Source organism: Siniperca chuatsi, linkage group LG13 (genome assembly GCF_020085105.1).
Source record: "Siniperca chuatsi isolate FFG_IHB_CAS linkage group LG13, ASM2008510v1, whole genome shotgun sequence".
Classification (NCBI taxonomy): Eukaryota; Metazoa; Chordata; class Actinopteri; order Centrarchiformes; family Sinipercidae; genus Siniperca; species Siniperca chuatsi.
In genome coordinates, this window is record NC_058054.1 from 1,296,524 (window position 1) to 1,317,297 (window position 20,774).

At 34.0% G+C, this 20,774-nt stretch overlaps 1 gene segment (V, D, J or C); it reads right to left on the bottom strand.

Moving 5' to 3' along the window:
* Positions 1–4,245: 4,245 nt before the first annotated feature.
* The window catches only part of LOC122886882, a 31,003-nt gene continuing 14,474 nt past the window's right edge, over positions 4,246–20,774 (bottom strand). Inside the window, 4 exon segments of the C gene segment in view lie at positions 4,246–4,717; positions 6,833–6,940; positions 7,028–7,090; positions 7,527–7,727. Coding sequence covers positions 4,716–4,717; positions 6,833–6,940; positions 7,028–7,090; positions 7,527–7,727 — 374 coding nt within the window.

Here is a 20,774-nt window from a genome sequence, read left to right on the forward strand (position 1 = left end):
TGAGTACTAAGCTTACAAGTACACTGTTCAAAGATAACCATAGATAATCTTTGATATCACATGACATGGTAGCATCCTGTGATTAGCAGAGGTTAGAGGATGATTGATTTGGACAACATTTGGGTACAAAAAGATCCGTTTAAATAATAAAAGAGACAAATGTACGAGCCGAGGACTTGACTGGAAAAAGCAGAACACACTAAAATACACATATGTTTATGTGCATGTGTAAAAAGCTCGTGTCGCTGCTCAAACTAGTCGACTCCTGCACAACATAAAATGTGGGCCGGCCAACTGAACCACTTGCAGGAATGGTTCTGCACAGGAAGAGAAAGCGTCACCCGACAGGCGGTCCTGTGTGTGGCGGCCACCTCTGGATCCACCACTGCACTTACAGTACACTTTTGTTAAACATCTAAAAATGACAAAACATTTTTAAAGTTTCAACCTGGTTGTAATGTTCCGTAGTTGAGCTGTAAACTGTGCCCCTGTCTCCTGGAAATGGTGGGTAGATGTTGAAAAAGTCACTTGTGACTCGAAGTGACTTGAAGCAGAAGACAGGACACGTTTACTTGATCAATATTTAACCGAAACCCCCATTTTCCACCAATCTTAACCAAAGGGTTTTTGTTCCCTGAACCTAACAACACGCAGGACTCGTGTGGATGTGAACTCTGGTCTCATGTAGTGGATTTCTATTTCTATTCAATATTTGAATTTGTTCAAGTTAAAATGTCCTCACTTTCGAAGTCGAAAAACTCAAATTGGTCCTCACAAAGACAGAACTTTAAGAGTCCACACACACTTTGTCTTATCTCTGCATTGCTGGTGAGCAGCAGAACAAACAGGAAGCCACAGAGAGAATCGCAGCTCGATCCAGTCTGAGCTGCTCTGCTGATCACAAGCACTGATCTCGGTTCTGTCTGATTAATTTGTTATTGACATTCAACACCTACAACATGTGGCAGAGTCACAGCTCTGCTCAGGATTCAGCACGAACACACGACAACTCAACAACAACAAACTAAATGAACTTCAATTCGGCAAACAATCCGACTGTGAAGCTTCTTTTCCATCTAACAGTTCGGATCTGTGAACCGACGAGCCACTGAGAGCAGTTACTGTTCTGACTAACTGCCTACATGTTGAAGGAAACTATTGAAATATGATAAGTGGGAACTTTCTGAGCTTTTACTCCTCAAATGACTCAGTGAATTCCTTTAAATTAACAGGGTTCATTTCTCACTTTCTCATCACTTCAGATTTACAGTAAGAAGTCTTTTAACAGCACACAGTTTGACTAATAACATTATTCATTATGAGAAAGAAGACATTAAATCACACACAACTAGAAAATGTCATGGATGAAACAATAAAGTCCCAAACTTATTTCCACTGACGTCCACGATGAAAAAATAATGATACAGGCGACCAGGTGACATCACACCATCTACAAACTAATGAAATAAACTGCAAGTTATTTTTTAAGTTATAACGATCAGTTGGCAAATTTCTCAAAATATTGGTGGTTACCAATATTTTTTAATGTGCAAAGGGAACTATATATATATATATATATATATATATATGTATACATATATCTGCAGGAAATGAATGTAATGTGTGTCTGACTTGACATAATAGAAGTGAGCCATCATTAATGTGATTAGTTCCACCTGTGTGTTTCCTGCCATGAAAAGTCAAATGTCTGCTGTGAAAAATAGAAATAAAATCAATAAAGTAAAACAATGATATCGATGGTAAATATGTACAAACTCTCATCAAAGCTTCTGAGGAAGCACCAGGTGGTTTTCAGCTGCACTGCTGCGTTAATGGCTTCCCTTTGGTCTATCTCGTATCATTTGTCCTCCACTGCTGTTTTAATCCAGCGACTGCAGAAGCCAGTACAAGGACAGGGACATTTTTAAATGTTTCTCGTCAGGCTTGATGTTCACCGTGATGTATTACACGACCAAAGCAAGTCTGCTGATTAATGTTAACAGTGAACCTAAATTAATGGAACAGTTTCTTGACAACTGCAGCTGGCCTCGTCAACAAGGCCGGGACCCCCACTGACAATGACTCTCATTAACGTAAAGTCTGACTCCTTGTGTTACATCAACACTCATCTTTGGGATTATTGTTTCCAATAAACCTGATTCTGATTCAGACAATGGTTGCTTTAAACTGTGGAAACATTGTCAGTAAAAATGTACAGCGTTCAGAATTTGTATTTAAAGAGGCCAAATTTGCAAACATACTAATATATTCCTGTAAATCATTTGAGGTACAAATAATGGACTCCAGAGTGTTTGTGCAGTCACTCAGCTGTTTCCTGTAAACCTCCATCAGTCGAGCTCTGCAGGCTTCAGTTTCACACAGTCAGTGTGTTTAATGGCACACACTCATATTACAGTTTGACTCAGTGTTTCAAACAGGAACACATCAACACCTCCACAGAAAAACACAGTGACTGACATCACTGGTTTTCTGATCACATGACACACCCTGATGACACACTGACAGTAAAACCTGCTCAAAGTAAAATCAGCAGACCTTCAGTATGTAAACTCACATATTTAACAGATTTAGCTTCCTTAATATTTGACATAAGAGTCCGTGTGCACAGCAGCTGTTCCTGGTTTGGAACAGTTTCAATCAGATACATTTTAAAGGCCCTAACAACTCAGTTTCCTGCTGTGAGCGATGAGAGCCTCTGTGCACCAATCAGGATTCAGCAACATCTGAATCAGAATCTGATGCCAGCTGGTTGGTTGTTTAGTTAACTGTCAGTCAAATCTGATCAAACCACTCCCACACAGCTGACTTTGATTTTCCTTATTCAGTCATGAATATTTAATGTTATATGGGGAATAAATAAGATTTGAAGTCACGTTTTGAAGGGACCGTTCACCCCAAATCAAACAGACATATGTTTCCTCTCACCTGTAGCGCTGTTTAATCCATCTGGATTGTTTTGGTGTGAGTTGCCGAGTTTTGGAGATATCGGCCGTAGAGATGTCTGCATGTTTTGAATATAATGGAAACCGGTTACTCAAGATAATCCACAGATTTGTTGTCAGCAGCTTCATGTGGGAACAATTGAGAGAAAATAGTTCCCACATGAAACTGCTCACAACAAACCTGTGGATTATCTTGAATAACCGGGTCATGATTTCTGGAAAGAGACTTTGCTGTCGAGTTTTTCAAATTTAGTTTTTTTGCCGCTTTGAGCTCCACAAGCCGAGTGCCATATAGTCCCATTATATTCAAAACATGCAGACATCTCTGCGGCCGATATCTCCAAAATTCAGCAACTCACACCAAAACAACCTAGATGGATAAACAGCTCTACAGGTGAGAGGAGAAATGTGTGTGTTTGATTTGGGGCTGAACTGTCCCTTTAATGTTACAGCCAACAATTATATTTTATGCATTAGGCATTTTAGGTTTGTCCCTTTCCTGTTTCAACATGCCCCCGAACACAAAGGAGGCTGTTACAGCAGCAGATTTATGTGTTGGAATCACATTTGGCCCTACAGTTCATCTTCAGGTTGTCTCAGTATAAAATAAAAACTTCCATTGTTATAACACGAATAATAAGGGGTTAAAACCAGTCAGACGATGGGCCTACAGGAGACTCCAATTCTCTGCGTGTTGATGAATCCTGAAACAGACGAGTTTCAGAAGGACTTGCTCTTAATTCTTAAAGAAGAAATGTTAGTCACGACAGTCACTTTGTCCACATATCTTTCTTTGACACTTTGGGCACTGGGGCCTGTTCAGAAATCCACCCATAGTATATATCGATAGTGTGTGGACGCTGTAGGATTTCGTCCAGTATTCTTTAACTGCGTGTTCTGTCAGCTTTGCCCATTTTTTAATTTATAATGACTTTAATTTATATTTCCATGCACTTTATGTTTTAACTCAAAGTCTAACAGGGAGTTTGACCTCTTTGCAGTAAAGCTGACCCCCAACATATTGAACTTTGATAACATACATTTCTTTTCTGTGAAAGACTTTTGGGCAAACAAAGGAATATATATTTGTTCATGCACAGCCTATATAACAAATAAAACGTGAAATATTTCCTTATTTGGTGAAATTATGTTTTATACTAATTTCAGTAATTTGTCGTTGTCATCAAATTTCCTATTTGTGTCAAAGTGAAGGGTTACCACTTTTTCTACATGTTGTAATTTAATAAGGTCAGAAGAACAGATGAAAAGATGAAAATATTGGTTGATTTTGCAGTTATTATTTTTATTTTTACAGATACAGCAGTGACGTCTGTATGAAGTAAAGTCAATGTCAACAATATATATAATATTTATTGTAACGTTGCAAAGGAAATATCACAAAAAAGTATTTAAAAAGTTTCCTTTCGAGTTTTTACTGAAAGCAGGACAGAGCGTCAGACTGTGATATTTACATCCGCAGGACAGAAAGAGTCTAAATTCATTCATCAAAACCAAAAAACAACAACTTCTCCAGCATAATAAAGATTACATGTATCACAGGATGCCTTCATGTCTGTCGGCAGTATGATGATATTAACAGATTAACAGGTGATATGATATTTAAACATGTTGCTATACATGAAGCAGATATATGAGACAGTGATGAAAGAAGAAATGAAGCTGAGCGATGACCATCAGAAAGTTGTTCTGTGATTCAGCTTGTGGTTTTTCTCTGGTGAAGGTCTGAAGAGTTTCTACAAGATAAAACATGAAAAAAAAATTAATTCATGTGACCTGAAGCAGCTTTAATGTACATGATAAGTCCAGATTTCTTCATTTTCAGTCTGTGGTTTGACTTGACACTTGACTTGTGACAATAGTGAAAACAGAGCACAAACGTCTTTTGTTCTTAAATGTTAAGCAAATTGTACATGGCAACAGAAAATGTGAATCAGTGAGTGTTTCTATATGTTTAATCTAGATCTAGAACATTTGTCTCCATACAGACAAAGCTTCAGAAAAACATTCAAAGGGAACCACGTCCAGTATAAGCATCTAAGCCACTGATTGGAAACTTTGGTTAAGGTACCCAAAAGGTCCACTGTTGCATCCATTAGTGATTTCAAAACAACTATGGTAAGCACAAAAGGTCAAAGTTGAACCAAGACATAATTCAATAAGATCTAACAGACTTTCACGACACAAAGTTCAGGTAGTAACTTTGATGTTCACCTTGGTTTTCTCCTCCACATCAGAGGTTTAGATGATCGGGATAAACTCAACTTGTTTTATGTCTCGGGGACGATGTGTAAAATTCAGTCTTCATGTGTCCTTCGTCTGTACTGTAAGTCATGTCCATAATGGCAACACTGTGTCCTAACAATTATTCTTACACAACTAATTTGTTTATTTGCATATATGTTTTGCAGGAAATGTTTGTATTGGACGTATCTGCAAACTGTTTTATACAATATTCACACCTGGCAACTAAAGGATGATCATGGTTTTTATGATTCTGTTTAACTCTTGGTTAAGGTTTAGGAAGGATGGTAGTTTTGGTTAAATATTGAAAACAGACACTGACTTAAAGCACAAGCCAGGTACTGTTTATTTTTTAAATTTTTTTTTTTTTTTATCAAAACCAGCATCTTTCCTGAACACCAAGTGTTTTAGTTACCTAAACCTAACAACAGGTAGGACAAAGGACATGAATGGTCTCTGAAATCCTGAGCTTTGTAAGTCCAACCATCCACCTCAACCTTAATACAAATTCTTTGCAATTTCACAAAACGTTTAAAGTGAAGGCAGAAATTTTGTTTTTTCCAAAACAAATTTGGCAAAGGAAATTAGTGGGATATAAATGTATTTTGTTGGAGACGGGGTCAATAATAATGATTCTGTAGTGTACAGAAGGTCGGCGCGACCTCGCCAGAACTCAACCACAGAACACTAAGAACCTGATCACAAGGTTGAAAGTGAATGATTCAAAAAATGTGGTCAGTAACCAATCTGAGGTTTGTGCCAACGTCCCAAAGTGACACTTTCTTTGAGGAGTTTCATCATAACTGATGGGAATGATGGACAAATAAGCAAAACCAAAGTTTTTAGTTTTAAAAAACACGCTTTATTCTTCTTTGCTGTTTTTTTAAATTTTTTTTATTGCTGTTAAGCTACTGTCAATGAAGCTTTTAATGTGAGACACTTTGGGCAGATGTTTCCCATTAAAAACTTACCGCGAAAGGGAGGGATTATGCCCTTTGAGCTGCTGGAAGGCTTTTAAACAGTCAGTTAACAAGTCAGTTCAAGAAGTTTTGAGGTTTATTAACGGGAGCTTAACAGCAGGTTCAAATTTAGTCTATAAAACACCAGAGAACAGAATAAAACGTCCATGAGTTGTTTCCCAGAGTCCAAGGGGACGTCTTTAAACGTCTTGTGTTGTCGGACTTACAGTCCAAAACCCAAGGAGAATCAATTTACTATCATGTGGGACAGAAGAGCAAATCAATGAATCGATCAAAATGGCTGCAGATTATGTTTCTGTTTGTTGCAGCTCTGAAGTTGAGAGTGTATTACTGCTGTAGAACAGTAAAAGTGTTTTGAACCGTGGTGAGTGTGATATGACTCTGTTTGACTGATAGAATCAGTAAATAAACATTATACTGACTTTATCAAGACAGCAGGTGAACATGTTTGTATCAACAGCAAATTAAAACAGAAGCAGATTAGAAAACAGGGAGGACTCTGACTGAAATATGATCAAATATACTTATAAAAGAGGGGAAATCGGAAATAGAGACCTGTCTAATATATAGCCTAAGCTTATATAAGATGTTACGGTATTTGTGTGAGTTGTGTGGTTTTGTACTCACACTGACTCATCCACAGCCGGAGGGTCATCAGGCCGTTGAAGACGATGGTCTTCATCAAGAGCAGCCTGAGGCCCAGGACGGTCAGAGACATGAAGTTCACTGTTGGATCTGCAAACAACAACATCGCAAACATTAGACCAAAGCACAGAGCTTTTTAAAGCCAGAGTCAGCTGTTCAGTCAGATTGAATACAAACCTGGCTCCAAAGTATCTTCACACTTCAGACTTTCACCTTTTGTGCTATCAGATCCTTGACCCTCTGAAAGATATCAGACAAAACAAGTGATTATTAGTTTTGACAGTGATAATTACTTTAACATATAAATTTCTTTAGCAGTCAAACTCCCTGTGTTGCTCATAAAATGCATCGATGGCCCAGTTTCAGAACCCCATAATTTAGAAAGAGCTCCAAAAGCAACTACTTTTGCCCCCGTTTTGATTTACACGTATCTGTTTAAACTTTTGCATTTTGGTCATTTTCCATAATGATGATATAATTTTCCATTTGAATATCTGATTTCCTTTTAAAAACTGAATTCATTTTACCATTTAATTACTGTCAGTAAAACCTACACTACTTTGTCCTAGTTTTCCATTTTCTATTTTTTTCTTTTCCCGCTGAAATTATGATCCTTTAGACTTCTGATGAAAACGATTTAATCAGATGTCATACATATTAAATAATTCACACTTACCAATCTCACATGTCTCTCCATTTGATAACACAGCCACCTGGTTGTACAGCGAGTCTTCTGATATCCGGACGGCCTCTGTCTCACTGAACAAATCCTTATGGTCATCTGATTGTGTTGCGTTGTGTCTGCTGAAACCAGTGGCCAGGCATGCCGTGGTGTCATTGCCTTCCACTGTATAGTAGGACGGCTTGTACTCGTCATCTGAAAAACACAAAAGAAGGACAACTCATAAACACACAGGAATAATGTCCGAAAATCACCAACGTAACTGCGTGTCCAAAAAAACTCCAAACATCGAACACAAATCTGTGTCAAAAGAAGCTGTCACTCACAGACACACTGTGACTGAAACACACTCGGAAACACACTTCAGCTTCTTCAAAAAGGAAAATTAGTATTTCAGACATAACAATCCCAAATCAGACAACTGCTGGAAAGATCGTTAATTATTCCTAAACTTACATCTGTTTTTAGTAAAACAAGGCACAGTACTATTGGCACTTTACTGTCTTTGTACTTGTTTCTGTTTGTTATTGTATCTGTTCTTATCGTGTACACCGAAGCACTGAAGGAACGCAGTTTCAATTTAAACTAATTCTATCTTGATCACTTTGAGGTATCAGCTGATGTGAAGATATCAAGCGAAACATTTACAAGCAGCAACAAGTACTAACCAAGTTTTTCACATTTATTTTCAGTCCAGTTTGAATGTTCTCCACACTGAAAGTATACTTTTAATGTGTTAATTTTGTTGAAAAAAATATGTATGTAAGTACATTTTTATCGATTTTATGCAAATACATAACCATGAGGTTTGGCATTTTTGTCACTTTTAGTGTGTTAGTGTAATACATTGGGGAAAAAGTAGACTTTCGTGTATTCATTCATACATTCTGTACACGTATATGTCATAAAAATATTCTTGTAATTTCTTTTTGATTTGTGATATTTGTATATTTCTACTTAAGCTTTGTTTAGAATATTTAATTGAAGTACATCTACAAAGCACATGTGCATACGTACATACTGAGTACCCTTACATAATCGATTTTTGTATGTTCACATTCTATTGGTAGTACACTAAAATATTACCAGCAGCATAGTTTATGTAAGTATAGTTAAAAAACAGTGTATTGGTAACCAAAACCACCCAAATGTATATAAAAAGTATCATTTCAATACATTTAGCCATATGTTAATACCATTAAGTGGTTTGCATGGAAACACTACAGTGGTATTCTCCTCTGGGATACATTAGACGCATATTAACATCAGCATATTACAAAAACATTTGAAGCTCTTGTAGAAACATTTAAAGAGTTATGGCTGCTAATGCTAATATGAACGTCGACATACATATGTACATTTTATTGATAACTTACTCAACACAGCGACCAGTTTTGATCCTGATCCAAACAGGATTTTGTTGTCGTTGTAATTCACATAACAGATTGTGTAGTTACGAAAACGACTCAGCATTATCTGAGTGAAACTGCATCATTTATGTTTCAGAAACAGCAAAGTAGACGAACAATTGTTGACTATATTTATTATTATTATACAATTATAGTTAGTTTTACATTTTTAGGCTTTCATGTTAATCTCAACACTTTAAAAAAGTATGTTAAGATTTAAATTTAATATTTGATAACTCACTTGTTTCTACCTGAAGTTTAGTTCCAGCACCAAATATGAATTTGCTGACTCAGAGTTGTGTCACACCGTGTTGTTGTGTTGGACGATTACAGCTCTGTTTACTTGTTGTTCTTAAATGCAAGTTTTCAGCAGAAGTTTTGGTTTGGTAACGAGGAATGTTGTTTATCTTGATCAGATATAATAGACTATATGCATTTTATGTTTTAATGTTATGAAGGCATTTGGAATTGTGACATCATGTTTTCATCATTATTATCTTTCAGTAGAGGAATTATGAGTTCAGTTATAGCTAAAATATGCTCGCACACTCACTTGTCAGAAGAACTAGCTTAATTCCAGATCCAAATGTAGTCCTGAAGTTGTCATTCACACAAAGATTTGTTTGGCAGCAAAAACACATCAACAGCACTGATGTGACTGAGCGGATATTTCTTTAAATATTTTAGACATAACTAATGAGATTGTTACCGTTTTTCAATATTAATATTGAAAATGTGTTGCTGCTGTTATTTTTTTATCCACAGAGTAAAAGTTTTTGATTCCTGCATTATCAGTTTTGTAACAAATCAGCACGGACAGTGATGCGATATATTTCTTATTATGGAGTCAAACACTGTCGGAACAAATTCAGTGAATAATTCAGGGGTTAAACAGGTGACAACATTGTCATGTTATGTTTTCATTTCTGTGTTAAATATAGAGAGATTAATTCTGTAGAGTTTACTTTTGTAAGAAAGATATTAAAACAGTTGGAAGTCCTCTGTGTTATTAAAGTGTGTTTGGTGAGTCAGGCTGCAGGTTTCTACTTTCTTTTAACATAAATATTAGTAATAAAAAAAGTTGTTATTTGATGATTCTGCAACAACAGCACATTCTGTAACGTACAATTAAATTTTTTTAACTTGTGGTGAAACAGCTACAAAAAGAAAATCACTGCTGCATCATAAGTCTTTTTGAATTTTAGGGCATTTTTAAAAAAATGGTCAAAGGCAAATATAATGTGTAGATCTGTTAATGTAGACAGTACACTTACTTGACAATACAAACACTCTGACTCCAGATCCAAATAGGATTTTGAAGCTGTTGTCATTCACACAGGAACTAAACCAGTTTCAAAAACCAGTGCAGTACTTCAACATAAAGTGTCCTTTATTAAACTGAAACTGGTCTGCATTCTTATTTTTCTAGTTTTTAGTATTTTACAAACAATTAATAGTCATCTGTTATTAGTTTGTTTGTTTTCTTGTTTCAGTGTTGTGTGTTAGTATAGTACAATACTATATAGTTAACAGAATACCACTGAATTAACTGACATTAGAGTTCATTTGATGCCAAATTATATTTTTTATCTACTGCAGATTAATGCCTCAGTGATAACAAGATTTATGCTACACTTATTTTGGAAACACAATCCAACCTTGCCAACATAATGTTGCCTTCTGTTAAATATTTTGTTAAAAAATCTGTGAAGTTCTGTTGCAGCTTTGCAGCACCGCTGAGGTGCATAGGCCAATTAATAAAAACACAAGCTGCTGTGAAAATGAGAATGATGAAAAACTGACAAACTCCACTATTATCTAAATATCAGTGTCACAGTGAGATTTGTATTAAAATGTGTATATAATATATATAACTCACTTTTCCAAGTTTAGTTCCAGCACCAAATATGAGTTTGGAGACTCCAAGTTGTGTCACACATCGTTGTGTACATCATTAACATCATTGTTTTAATCAAAATGGCTGACCAGCTCAAGATCAATACCTCTTGTATCCACGCCCAAGTGTTCATTTGGAATGGGAGGCAGCGTATTGTCCAGTATTTTAAAAGGAAATAACTTCGGTTTTAGTGAACTAACTAAATTAACCTTGACGATGTGTTACACAACTTTAACAGCAGATTGTGAAAAAGACAAAGTGAGTTTCAGTTTTACATTAAAATATGAATGAAATATGTACTTCACTGTACTTCAGTCTCACACTTACTTGACACTATAATAAGTTTAATTCCAGCTCCAAATACAGTCCTGATGTTATTCACACACAGATTTATCTGGCAGCAAAAACACCTTCGAACTGAGAAAGTGAGGGGGATGTTCGAACCGTATTTAACCATAGTTGGCTTGAAATTAAATTTATAAATAATAGAAGTGACCTTGTCTCATTCCTGTCACTTAAAAATGATTAGTTTAGGTTCAAATGTGTCTGTTTGCTTAGATAAGTGCTTCCTCTGAACAATAGGGACTTGCTTTACTATCAGCTAAACTATTCACAATACTTTGGTTTTTTGTACAAACTGTACTTTTTATGCAAAGGTAAATACATAATGTTAGCGTAATGAATATTTCAGCTGTGAAAGTGTGTTGACGAGTCAAAGTCAACAGCTTCACATTAAACTAACTGTGTTCTGCTTCTGATGAAAATAGTTGTATTAGAAAAAAGTTATAAATAATAAAAAAGTTGTAAAAATATAACTAACTAACTTTATAACTTTATATACTTTATATAAAAGTACAAGTTTAAAATGTTTGATTACTAAAGGCATGTGTAAACAAAAAAACCTTAATGATAATTATTAGTAATTATCATTCTGAATTTAACAACCAGGTCTTTATAACAATCATAAATGTTATCAAATGCACTTACGTGACGATACAATAACTTTGATTCCAGATCCAAACATGAGTTTGTAGTTGTTCGTATTCACACAGCAAGTTAGCAGCATTCAAAAACCACTGGAGAACCTTCATTATACGGACGAAATATCTGTTTATGTTTCTTAATAAATTCAACAAATCTACATATTGTACGTATTCTGATTTGTATTAAGGATCATATTTATTATTGCCATGTACATTACATTTAGTGTTTATTGTAATCTTCAGTATCATTTAAATAAATGTTGTTTATCCATTATCACATTAACAGTCATGTGGCTCAATGTCTTAATAAAAACAAGAAATAAATTGAATAAACATGACTCACTCAGCCACACAGTTAATCTGATCCCACGGCCGAACGCTATTTTCCATCCACTTGTCACACAGACATTCACTCCTCCACAAAAACACACATAAACACGTTACCTGGATTATTGTTGATTTGGAAGAGTTGCTACAAAACTTCACTCTATTACTACAGATCATTATTATCATTAATATTGTTCAATGATTTCAGACGTTGCTAAGAGGTTTAGATTCATCAGAAAAGATGAAAACTTTGCAGCGACTCAGAGCTGAGTGGATCTAAAACCAAATCAATGAAAACATTCAACAAATCTTCACTATTTAACATCAGCAGGCATCACTTTTAACAGCCTTGATGTTTAAAACTGACCCTCTGTCAGCTGTTCTTTAAATAGCAGCTGGGTGTTTGTTGTCCGTCACTCTGGTGCTGATTTTTGGACAGATTTCTGCAGCGAGTTGTTTATGAGCGTCATTTTAAAATGATAGGGTTGGAAATAACGATGACTTTGTAAAACTCTTCAAACTGTGATTTAACAGTAAAATACATTTAAAAACAGAGAAAAGTAGCAACGCTTCACATTGTAAAGGCTGGAACCAGATAATGTTTTGGCATTTATAAATTAATTTGAACAATTAACTAAACAATTATCAAAAATTGTCAGTGGTTAATTTTCTCTCAATGAATTGATCAGTTCAAGTAATTGTTTCAACATTACATAATTACAATATGATTTTTTACATGTGTAACTTTCTGCAGGTAGACATTGGTTTTGATCATTTATCACTAACTAATATTCACGTATCATGCGCATATTTGTTCTTTCATGACTCACTTGTTCGTACGATTAAATGGATTCCAGCTCCAAAGAAGATTTTAAATCCAGCAGCATTCACACAGTCAGCAGCAGCACCACAACAAACGCTGGCAGCTCAGATGTCAATGTGATTAAACACTATCACGATCACTTATTAGTTACTAATTGTTTAAAGTTTAACTAAATGATCAGGAAATCAAAATGTGTTTGTTAATGTAAGATATGTTTCATCTTTCATCAGAACACTCGCCAAATCATACTTTTGAAAAATCCCAGCAACATCAATGCTAATCACATATATTTCTTCTAGTTTATAGAAGCCTACGCCACTGATAAAGAAAGCACGTATGAATTCACATCATTCATATATGGACATGTACGTATTTCACATGTGAAATGTAAAAACAACAACGTCACATGTTATATCACTGTGAAGCATTTCTATGTTTTGTATGCAATACATAAAAATATTAAAGCTAATACAAGAATTATGTATTATTATTTAAATAATGTTTCCAGTTTGTGCTTTTCTACCAAAATTAAAGACGTGCATTAAGGAACTTTACCTGACGAAACAATCACTTTTGTTCCTGTTCCAAAATAGATTTTGTTCCATCCATCAGTCACACAACATGAAGACATACGTCATTAACATCAGCACCATGGTTGTGTGTAATGATGACACTAATTACACCTTCAACTGATAAATGAGCTTATGATTAAGTCACTGTGACTGCTGTTAAATGTATATTTTAAAGATGATGAACAACTTACGAGCCTGGACATGTAGTTTTATCCCATTTCCAAAAGTTAACTTGTATCCGACTTTCACACATTCATAGAGTCCAGAACAAAAACCATCACGCACTCTGTATTGTAATGTCCGGCGGCCATATTGGAGAACAACAAGGTTATGTCTCTAAACATACAGCTTGTCCATCTGAACATACAACCACGGTTAACTTTTGTTCATTTTTTAAAATCAGTAATTCATCTATTGGATAGCTCACATATCCAGCTGATGCATTAATATCTTAACACTTTGCTAAATAAGCCTTTAAGTTGAGTTGCATCTTTTAAAGAGTCAACCCGAGTGTTTTGGAGTTAAACGTGCTACCTTGTCTCTATAATTTATGTGGTATGATTAAAATATTGTAGTATATTTTAATGTGAATGATAAAATGTATTTTGTTGTGTGAGAAATGAGGTGTAGACAGTAACTGTAGGAAAAAGGAAAGCTGAAAAAGTCTGATAAAAGATTGTAAACCACTCTTCTAAATGAACAGTCTAGTTGGGATTGTTAAAGAAATATTTCATATCATGTAATGCAGAACAGCATATGAACATAGGAGATGTGGTACAAGAGATACCATTAAAAACCTCCATAGCCCTGTTGTCTGTCCAGAGCTCATAAGTCAACATGATGCGACGAAAAAGAGAAAAGATTTTTAAAATTGCTTTTTATAAAAATTTCTACTCACGTGTTTGAATTTTCAGTTGAATTCCTGAACCAAAAATAATTTTCAAATTGTTGCTATTCACACTCTGCATGTAAGCTCAACAATAACCTGCTGACAGGACGCACACAAAATAGACAAATTATGCTAATTTAAAAAAGCTAATATTTCTGTGGACAATTTTGAACTATCTGTTCTGCAGAGCAGTGAACAGTATTTTGTAATATACTGTGAAATGTTAGAGGATAAATCACTATTAGTTAGGTTACAGTAGATTACTTGAGTTATTAATTATGAATGATTGGATTTTTTTTACACTTGCTGCTTATTTTTGTATTAAACATTTGTCAGTTTTTATTTTTATATACATCTACTAACTAATTAAACTTCATTTTTATTGTACTGTGCAATGACAAAGAAACATTCATTACTAGTCAAGAAGTCTTTACAGTTTATTTATGGGTATTTCCTTTATACTTATATTGGTGTATGTTTTTTGTGATGAAGCTGCATCTCAATCAAATATAGTAGCTTTATAAAACTTTACTTATCTTAAAAAGTAGTGTTAGTTAGTTCCTTTGCAAACCATTTAAACTGATCGGCTACTTAATGAACTGAAACCGGACTCACTTGTTTCCACGGAGACGTGAATCCCTGATCCAAACAAGATCTTTTGGAGTCCAGTCTGAGTCACACATCAAAGAGCGCTTTAACAAGAACTGTGAACTGATCAACACATGCTGCTAATCCTGTTGAGTTCTTACTTTACTGTCTATAACATTTATTATTGCTCATGACTATATCCTGTCATAATCACATTTTGTGTACAGTGTGGTTGTTCTTACCAACTGATATGAGATTAACATTCTATCATGTTGGTAAATATCATAACAAGATAATTCAAAACATGAAAATTGCAATTTTTCTACTAGTTTTGCTTCATAACATTGATTTTGTCATTGATTTTTGTCATTCAACTGAACAATACGTCAATAATTCATCACTGCAGCAATATTTACCAAAGATGTATTTATAATAAAATGTACAGGGCAGCTGTTGTTGTTCAATTCTACTGTCTTAAAAGATCACCTGCCATATTAATAATATTGTTTTGGACTTTGTAAACTGTTAATTAGTGAGTTACTGTCACTGATTGATTCAGTTATTTTCTGTTTAATGAACATAAAATCTTACAGCTTTGAATTTTCAGCTGAGTTCCTCGTCCAAAGATCAGCCTTCGAGTCCCGTCATTCACACACTGAGATGCTTCATAACACGAACTCACTGAATGACTCAACAGGAATGTTTGATTCAGGATATTTCTAACAGCAGGACTATTTACATTTTAATTTCATTTACACCTGCTACATGTTTGACATTCTAGATTTTTTTTACTGTTGAATGTTGCTGTAGGTTAGTTTGCATTCAGTTCAGACAGATAGTTTCAATGGCTAAATCAAACAGTAAGGGGTTTAAGATGTCTTATAAGGCCCCAAACTTTGGTGCAAACTGCTGTTTTAAATAAAGCAAAGCAAATCAGCTTAATTTCTTCTTTAAAAACATATCTTTGTAAACATGCCTTTACTTGATTTCTATTTATACTTTTTAATAACTATATTTAAGTTTGCTTTACTTTACTGCTGCCCTTTTTTGAGGGTTTTCCTATTTTATTTTGTCTTGAACAGTTTGATGTATTTTATGATGCTCTGGAAAGTGCTTAATAGCTTGCTTTAGAAAATTACTATTGAAATAAAGTTATCCTCATTCTCATGCAAAAAACAAATAATAATAATGTTTTTGCTTCAATCTTACCGGATTGTACAAAGAGTTTAGTTCCTTTCCCAAATATCAGCTTGCGTGCAGCGTCATTCACACTGTACAAGATGTCAGCTCAAAAACCTCTGAGCTTCTAAACTCTTTGTTTTAACTCTATAGAATATAATGTCCAATAATCTCATGAAGATAATAAACTATAACACAACAATCTACTGTTAACGCCTGTTATCACAAGGCTTGTTTGTTTCCTTGTAATGTAATTTTAAAGTGTAGTAAGTGAATTGATGATGCAGTTGTCGAACTTTAACATACACCTTGCCTATACTGCATTAATGGGAACTGGAGTCATAAATTTGACAAGTATCATCATTTAAATCAGTAAAACAAGAATATTTGTGTTGATAGACTTAGAATCTAAGAACAAATATTAATGTTCACATAAGACATTTTACAACATCTAAGCCCTGATTTAAAAAAAAAAAACTACAGTCATTACATTCACATATTAGTTTAAAATTAACATTAAATTTAGTTTAGCGGATAAAGAGACTTACTGGTGTAAACTATCAGCTTTGTGCCGGATCCAAAAATCAGTTTGTTGGCACCATAATTCACACAGTGTCACACTTCAGTTCAAATACAGTGTGGAACAGAATATCTGAATTTGAAACCTTAAAACCTCCAACTCATTTACATTAAGATGAAATGTGAATGAAGTCATATAAATTTAGGGATAAAACTGTTAATTTTGAACATTATCAGAGCAAAGTGAAGCCTTAGATGTTCCTTCTTCCTCAGATTGATTTCATACTGATGATTAAAGGTTTAAATCTTGACTGACTGAATGGAATTAACGTTAATTTAAGCATCCATAACTTTCTTAGATGAAGTAGGGGATATATTTGTTTAATTGTTTAAACTAATGTTTAAAAATCCAGTTGCTTAAGTCCATCAGTGGGTGACTGAAACAATTAGATAAATTATAGGGTGGAAGTTAACAGTGTATGCTGATGATGTGATTTTATGAATTAATGAAAACTATAATTGTAGTATGGTGACCACTTGGGAGATGAAATAAGGTTTTAAAAAATGTTTATTTGTAAAAGTTATTTTAGGGATATTAGGGTTATTAAAGGGATATTTGTCCCATAGTGATACATTAGCTTGCTTTAATGCAATTACTGGTATATCAAATACTGTCATTGTTTTTTGTTTCCTTTATACTGAACTGTATTATCTGATCATATTACACTTTATTTAGTTGTACATGACTTTATTTGTTTCAGTTTTGTTCACATTAAACTGTTGCATCTGTGTTTGTTCTCTTTGTTGTCTTTGTTATCTTGTCTTGAAATCCTGATCGAGGGATAAAAACACTCTTTTCTATATCCAAGAGCAGATCTATGACTAACAACTTTTTATAAACAGTTTTTACTCACTGGCATTGATGATGAGTATAATTCCTGATCCAAACTGGAGCTTTTGGTAATTAGTTGTAGTCACACAGTTCAGGAAGGCAGATCAATAACTCAGATACTCCTTCACTCCTCCAGTCAAACTAATTGTTTTAAAGACTTCATAACTGCAAGATTTTTTACATCGCAGAAGCACAGATGAAAACTTCTAGCTCTCAAAGTAAATCATTTGTGTTGTATTTTGCCACAAGATATACAAATAACATCCTAAGGAGAAGTTATTCCTACAATATAACATTTTGTTTTCATAAGATTTCAAATAAATGGTCAAGCCCATAAAATATGTTTATGGGCTTGTTTATCCCCACAAACAGTTTTTACTCACTGTCATCGACGATGAGTTTAATTCCTGATCCAAACTGGAGTTTTTGAAAACCAGCTCCAGTCACACAGTTCAGGAAGGCTGATCAATAACTCAGATACTCTACATAATTAATTGTTTTATCGATATAGTGAATGCCCAGCAGGTTCACAGAGCTTTAAGGAATAACTTTCTTATTCAGTGTGACAAACACTCCAAAGAGCCAAACGTGTTTAGTTGACAATGATATATTGTGATACCAGCAAATAACTGGTATTTGTATGAGATTAATGAAATTCATCATTGATCAAAACTGTCAATTAATTTCTTGTCAGTCAAGTAAATTCATATATTTACAATGTGTGTAATGTAGCTCTTATTATTGACTAACATAGCAGTGAAAGATTATTACTCACTGATTCAGTTATTTCATGGTTAGTGAACGGTAATCTTACTGTTTTGTATTTTCAGCTCAGTCCCTCGACCAAACCTCAGCCTTCCAGTCCCGTCATTCACACACTGAGACACTTCACAACATAAACTCACTGAGTGGCTAAATATGATTGAGATTTGATTTTCACATTTTCAACACCTGCTGTTTTTAAAATTGCAAATTTCAGAGTCTGAGGAATTTTAGATTTGTTGGGTTTATGTTTAAAAGTCAAAGTCAAATGTAAAGGTTTTGTGTAATTTGAAAATATTTCATTGACCTTGTATATTTATTGTGTTCACATAATTGCTGATGAACACTTTGGAGTCTCCAATGTAAACCATGATGTTTGTATTGTATTTTTCTACAAGAAAATAAGGTAATATTTAATTATTACTTACATTTTACTTCATAAAACGTTCCTTTCTCCCACAATCAAACATCTTATTCTCATGAGATTTAAAAGACTAAAATGGTTAGTAAAAAGCTGAAATATGTGTATTTTTATATGAACTGTAGGTTTTCTTGTCTTCATGAACCAGTTGTATTAAACAGATTTTACTCACTGTCAAGGACGATGAGTTTAATTCCAGATCCAAACTGGAGTTTTTGGGAACCACTTAAAGTCACACAGTTCAGGAAGGCTAAGCAATAACTCAGAACCTCATCACAAACTCTAATGTATCTAAATACTTTACAAAAACATGTTTCTGTATTTTCTTTTAGTATATTTTTAGTTTTGTTTAAGTACTATCTGAAGTCCCAATAGATCTGTATAGATAAAAGTACAATATTTTCCCAAAATGAGATAACAAAATGTTGAATTCAACATTTTGTTATCATAAGATTTTAAAGGATTTGGTGTTAAGTTTAAAGGTGAAATATGTTTATGGTTTTGTTTTTCCCTACGATTCAGTTTAATAAACCCATTTTCACATTTAGTGTTGAAACTGTTCTGATTAAAGACCTTTTCAGTTTACAGTCAGATGGTTTTGATTAAAAGTTAAAGCGGTGATTTAGCAGATTATCTTGTGCTGCAAAGAAAAGAACAACTCAAAAATATGTTTTGAGGGAACTGAAATAATGTCTAGATTAACATGACATCATTTGATTTGTTCTGTGTGCTGCCATTTTGTTAGTTAATGAGGAAACATCAGACACAAACAAAGCTTATAAACTGTAAAATCAAACTGATTAACATTCATAAATTAGAGTTTAATGAAAACACATTCAAATGACCAAGTATAGTACTGACTAAATTAAATTATATCACAAATCTATTACAGTGTAAGTTTGAAAGTTTAATGAGAATGTAATTTTGTGTGGTCTGTGGTATGAAATTGAGGAGAAGGAAAAACAGTTTGAAAGAAACTATTTTTGTTCCAAGATAAAAAAAAGAGATTTGACTCACTGGTTTCAACAATTACTTTGGTTCCTCTTCCAAAGGAGAGTTTTCTGAGTCCAGAGTCAGTCACACAGTTCGCGGCTACAGACCAAAAACTCCAGCTCGAGCTTCATATTTTGTTTATAGTTTTGTTTGGAAATATTTTTCTTCCTACAGGTTACCAATGATCTGATATGAAAAGTGTATATTATCAAATGTGGAATTATAATCACGTAGTCATTTTCAATCTTAAAATGTTCGATTTTTGTCTTTTTTCATAGGTGAGTATGTGTTCTCCAATGCAGACATTTTTCATAGGGAAACAACAACTCATTTGGTTCTTCAGACAAAACATTTACAGTAGTAAAGAGAAGTGACAACAAATTAGCAAACTAATACAATTATTCTCAGTTATTAATTACAGTTATTAATGGTAGTGGATAAAAATATTAATTTGTTTTAAGACTACATTAGCAACCCCTTAAGCATTGACTGCTTACTTTCTGACAGAATGGAAAATTCTGCCATTAAAACTGCTTTAATCTCAAAACTGCTTATTCTTAAATTTAAAGACTTATTAAAACACTCAATTTCATATGTCATTAAAGCAAAATAAACGTGAATATTGAATATATTGGCATAATGCATAATAATCTTGATTTAGGACATTTAGCAAATAAATTAGCATGTTTCTGTTCATAGTGTACAGAGGTGAGTTTCTTCTGAAAGATAGTTGAGACTTACGTTCTACAAACTACATTAAAGTAACTGCAGAATTATATCAACCATAAATTTTTAGGTGATAATATCAATAAAACAAACTTACTGGATTCTACTGTCAGTTTAGTGCCAGAACCAAAGAAGATCTTATAAACTCCAGAGCCAGTCACACTGTGACAGCAACAACTACAGAAACACTGACACTGATCTCAGCTCAGTACACTGGATTTAAATTAATTTCAAAAATTTAAAATTTAAAACTTTTGAATAA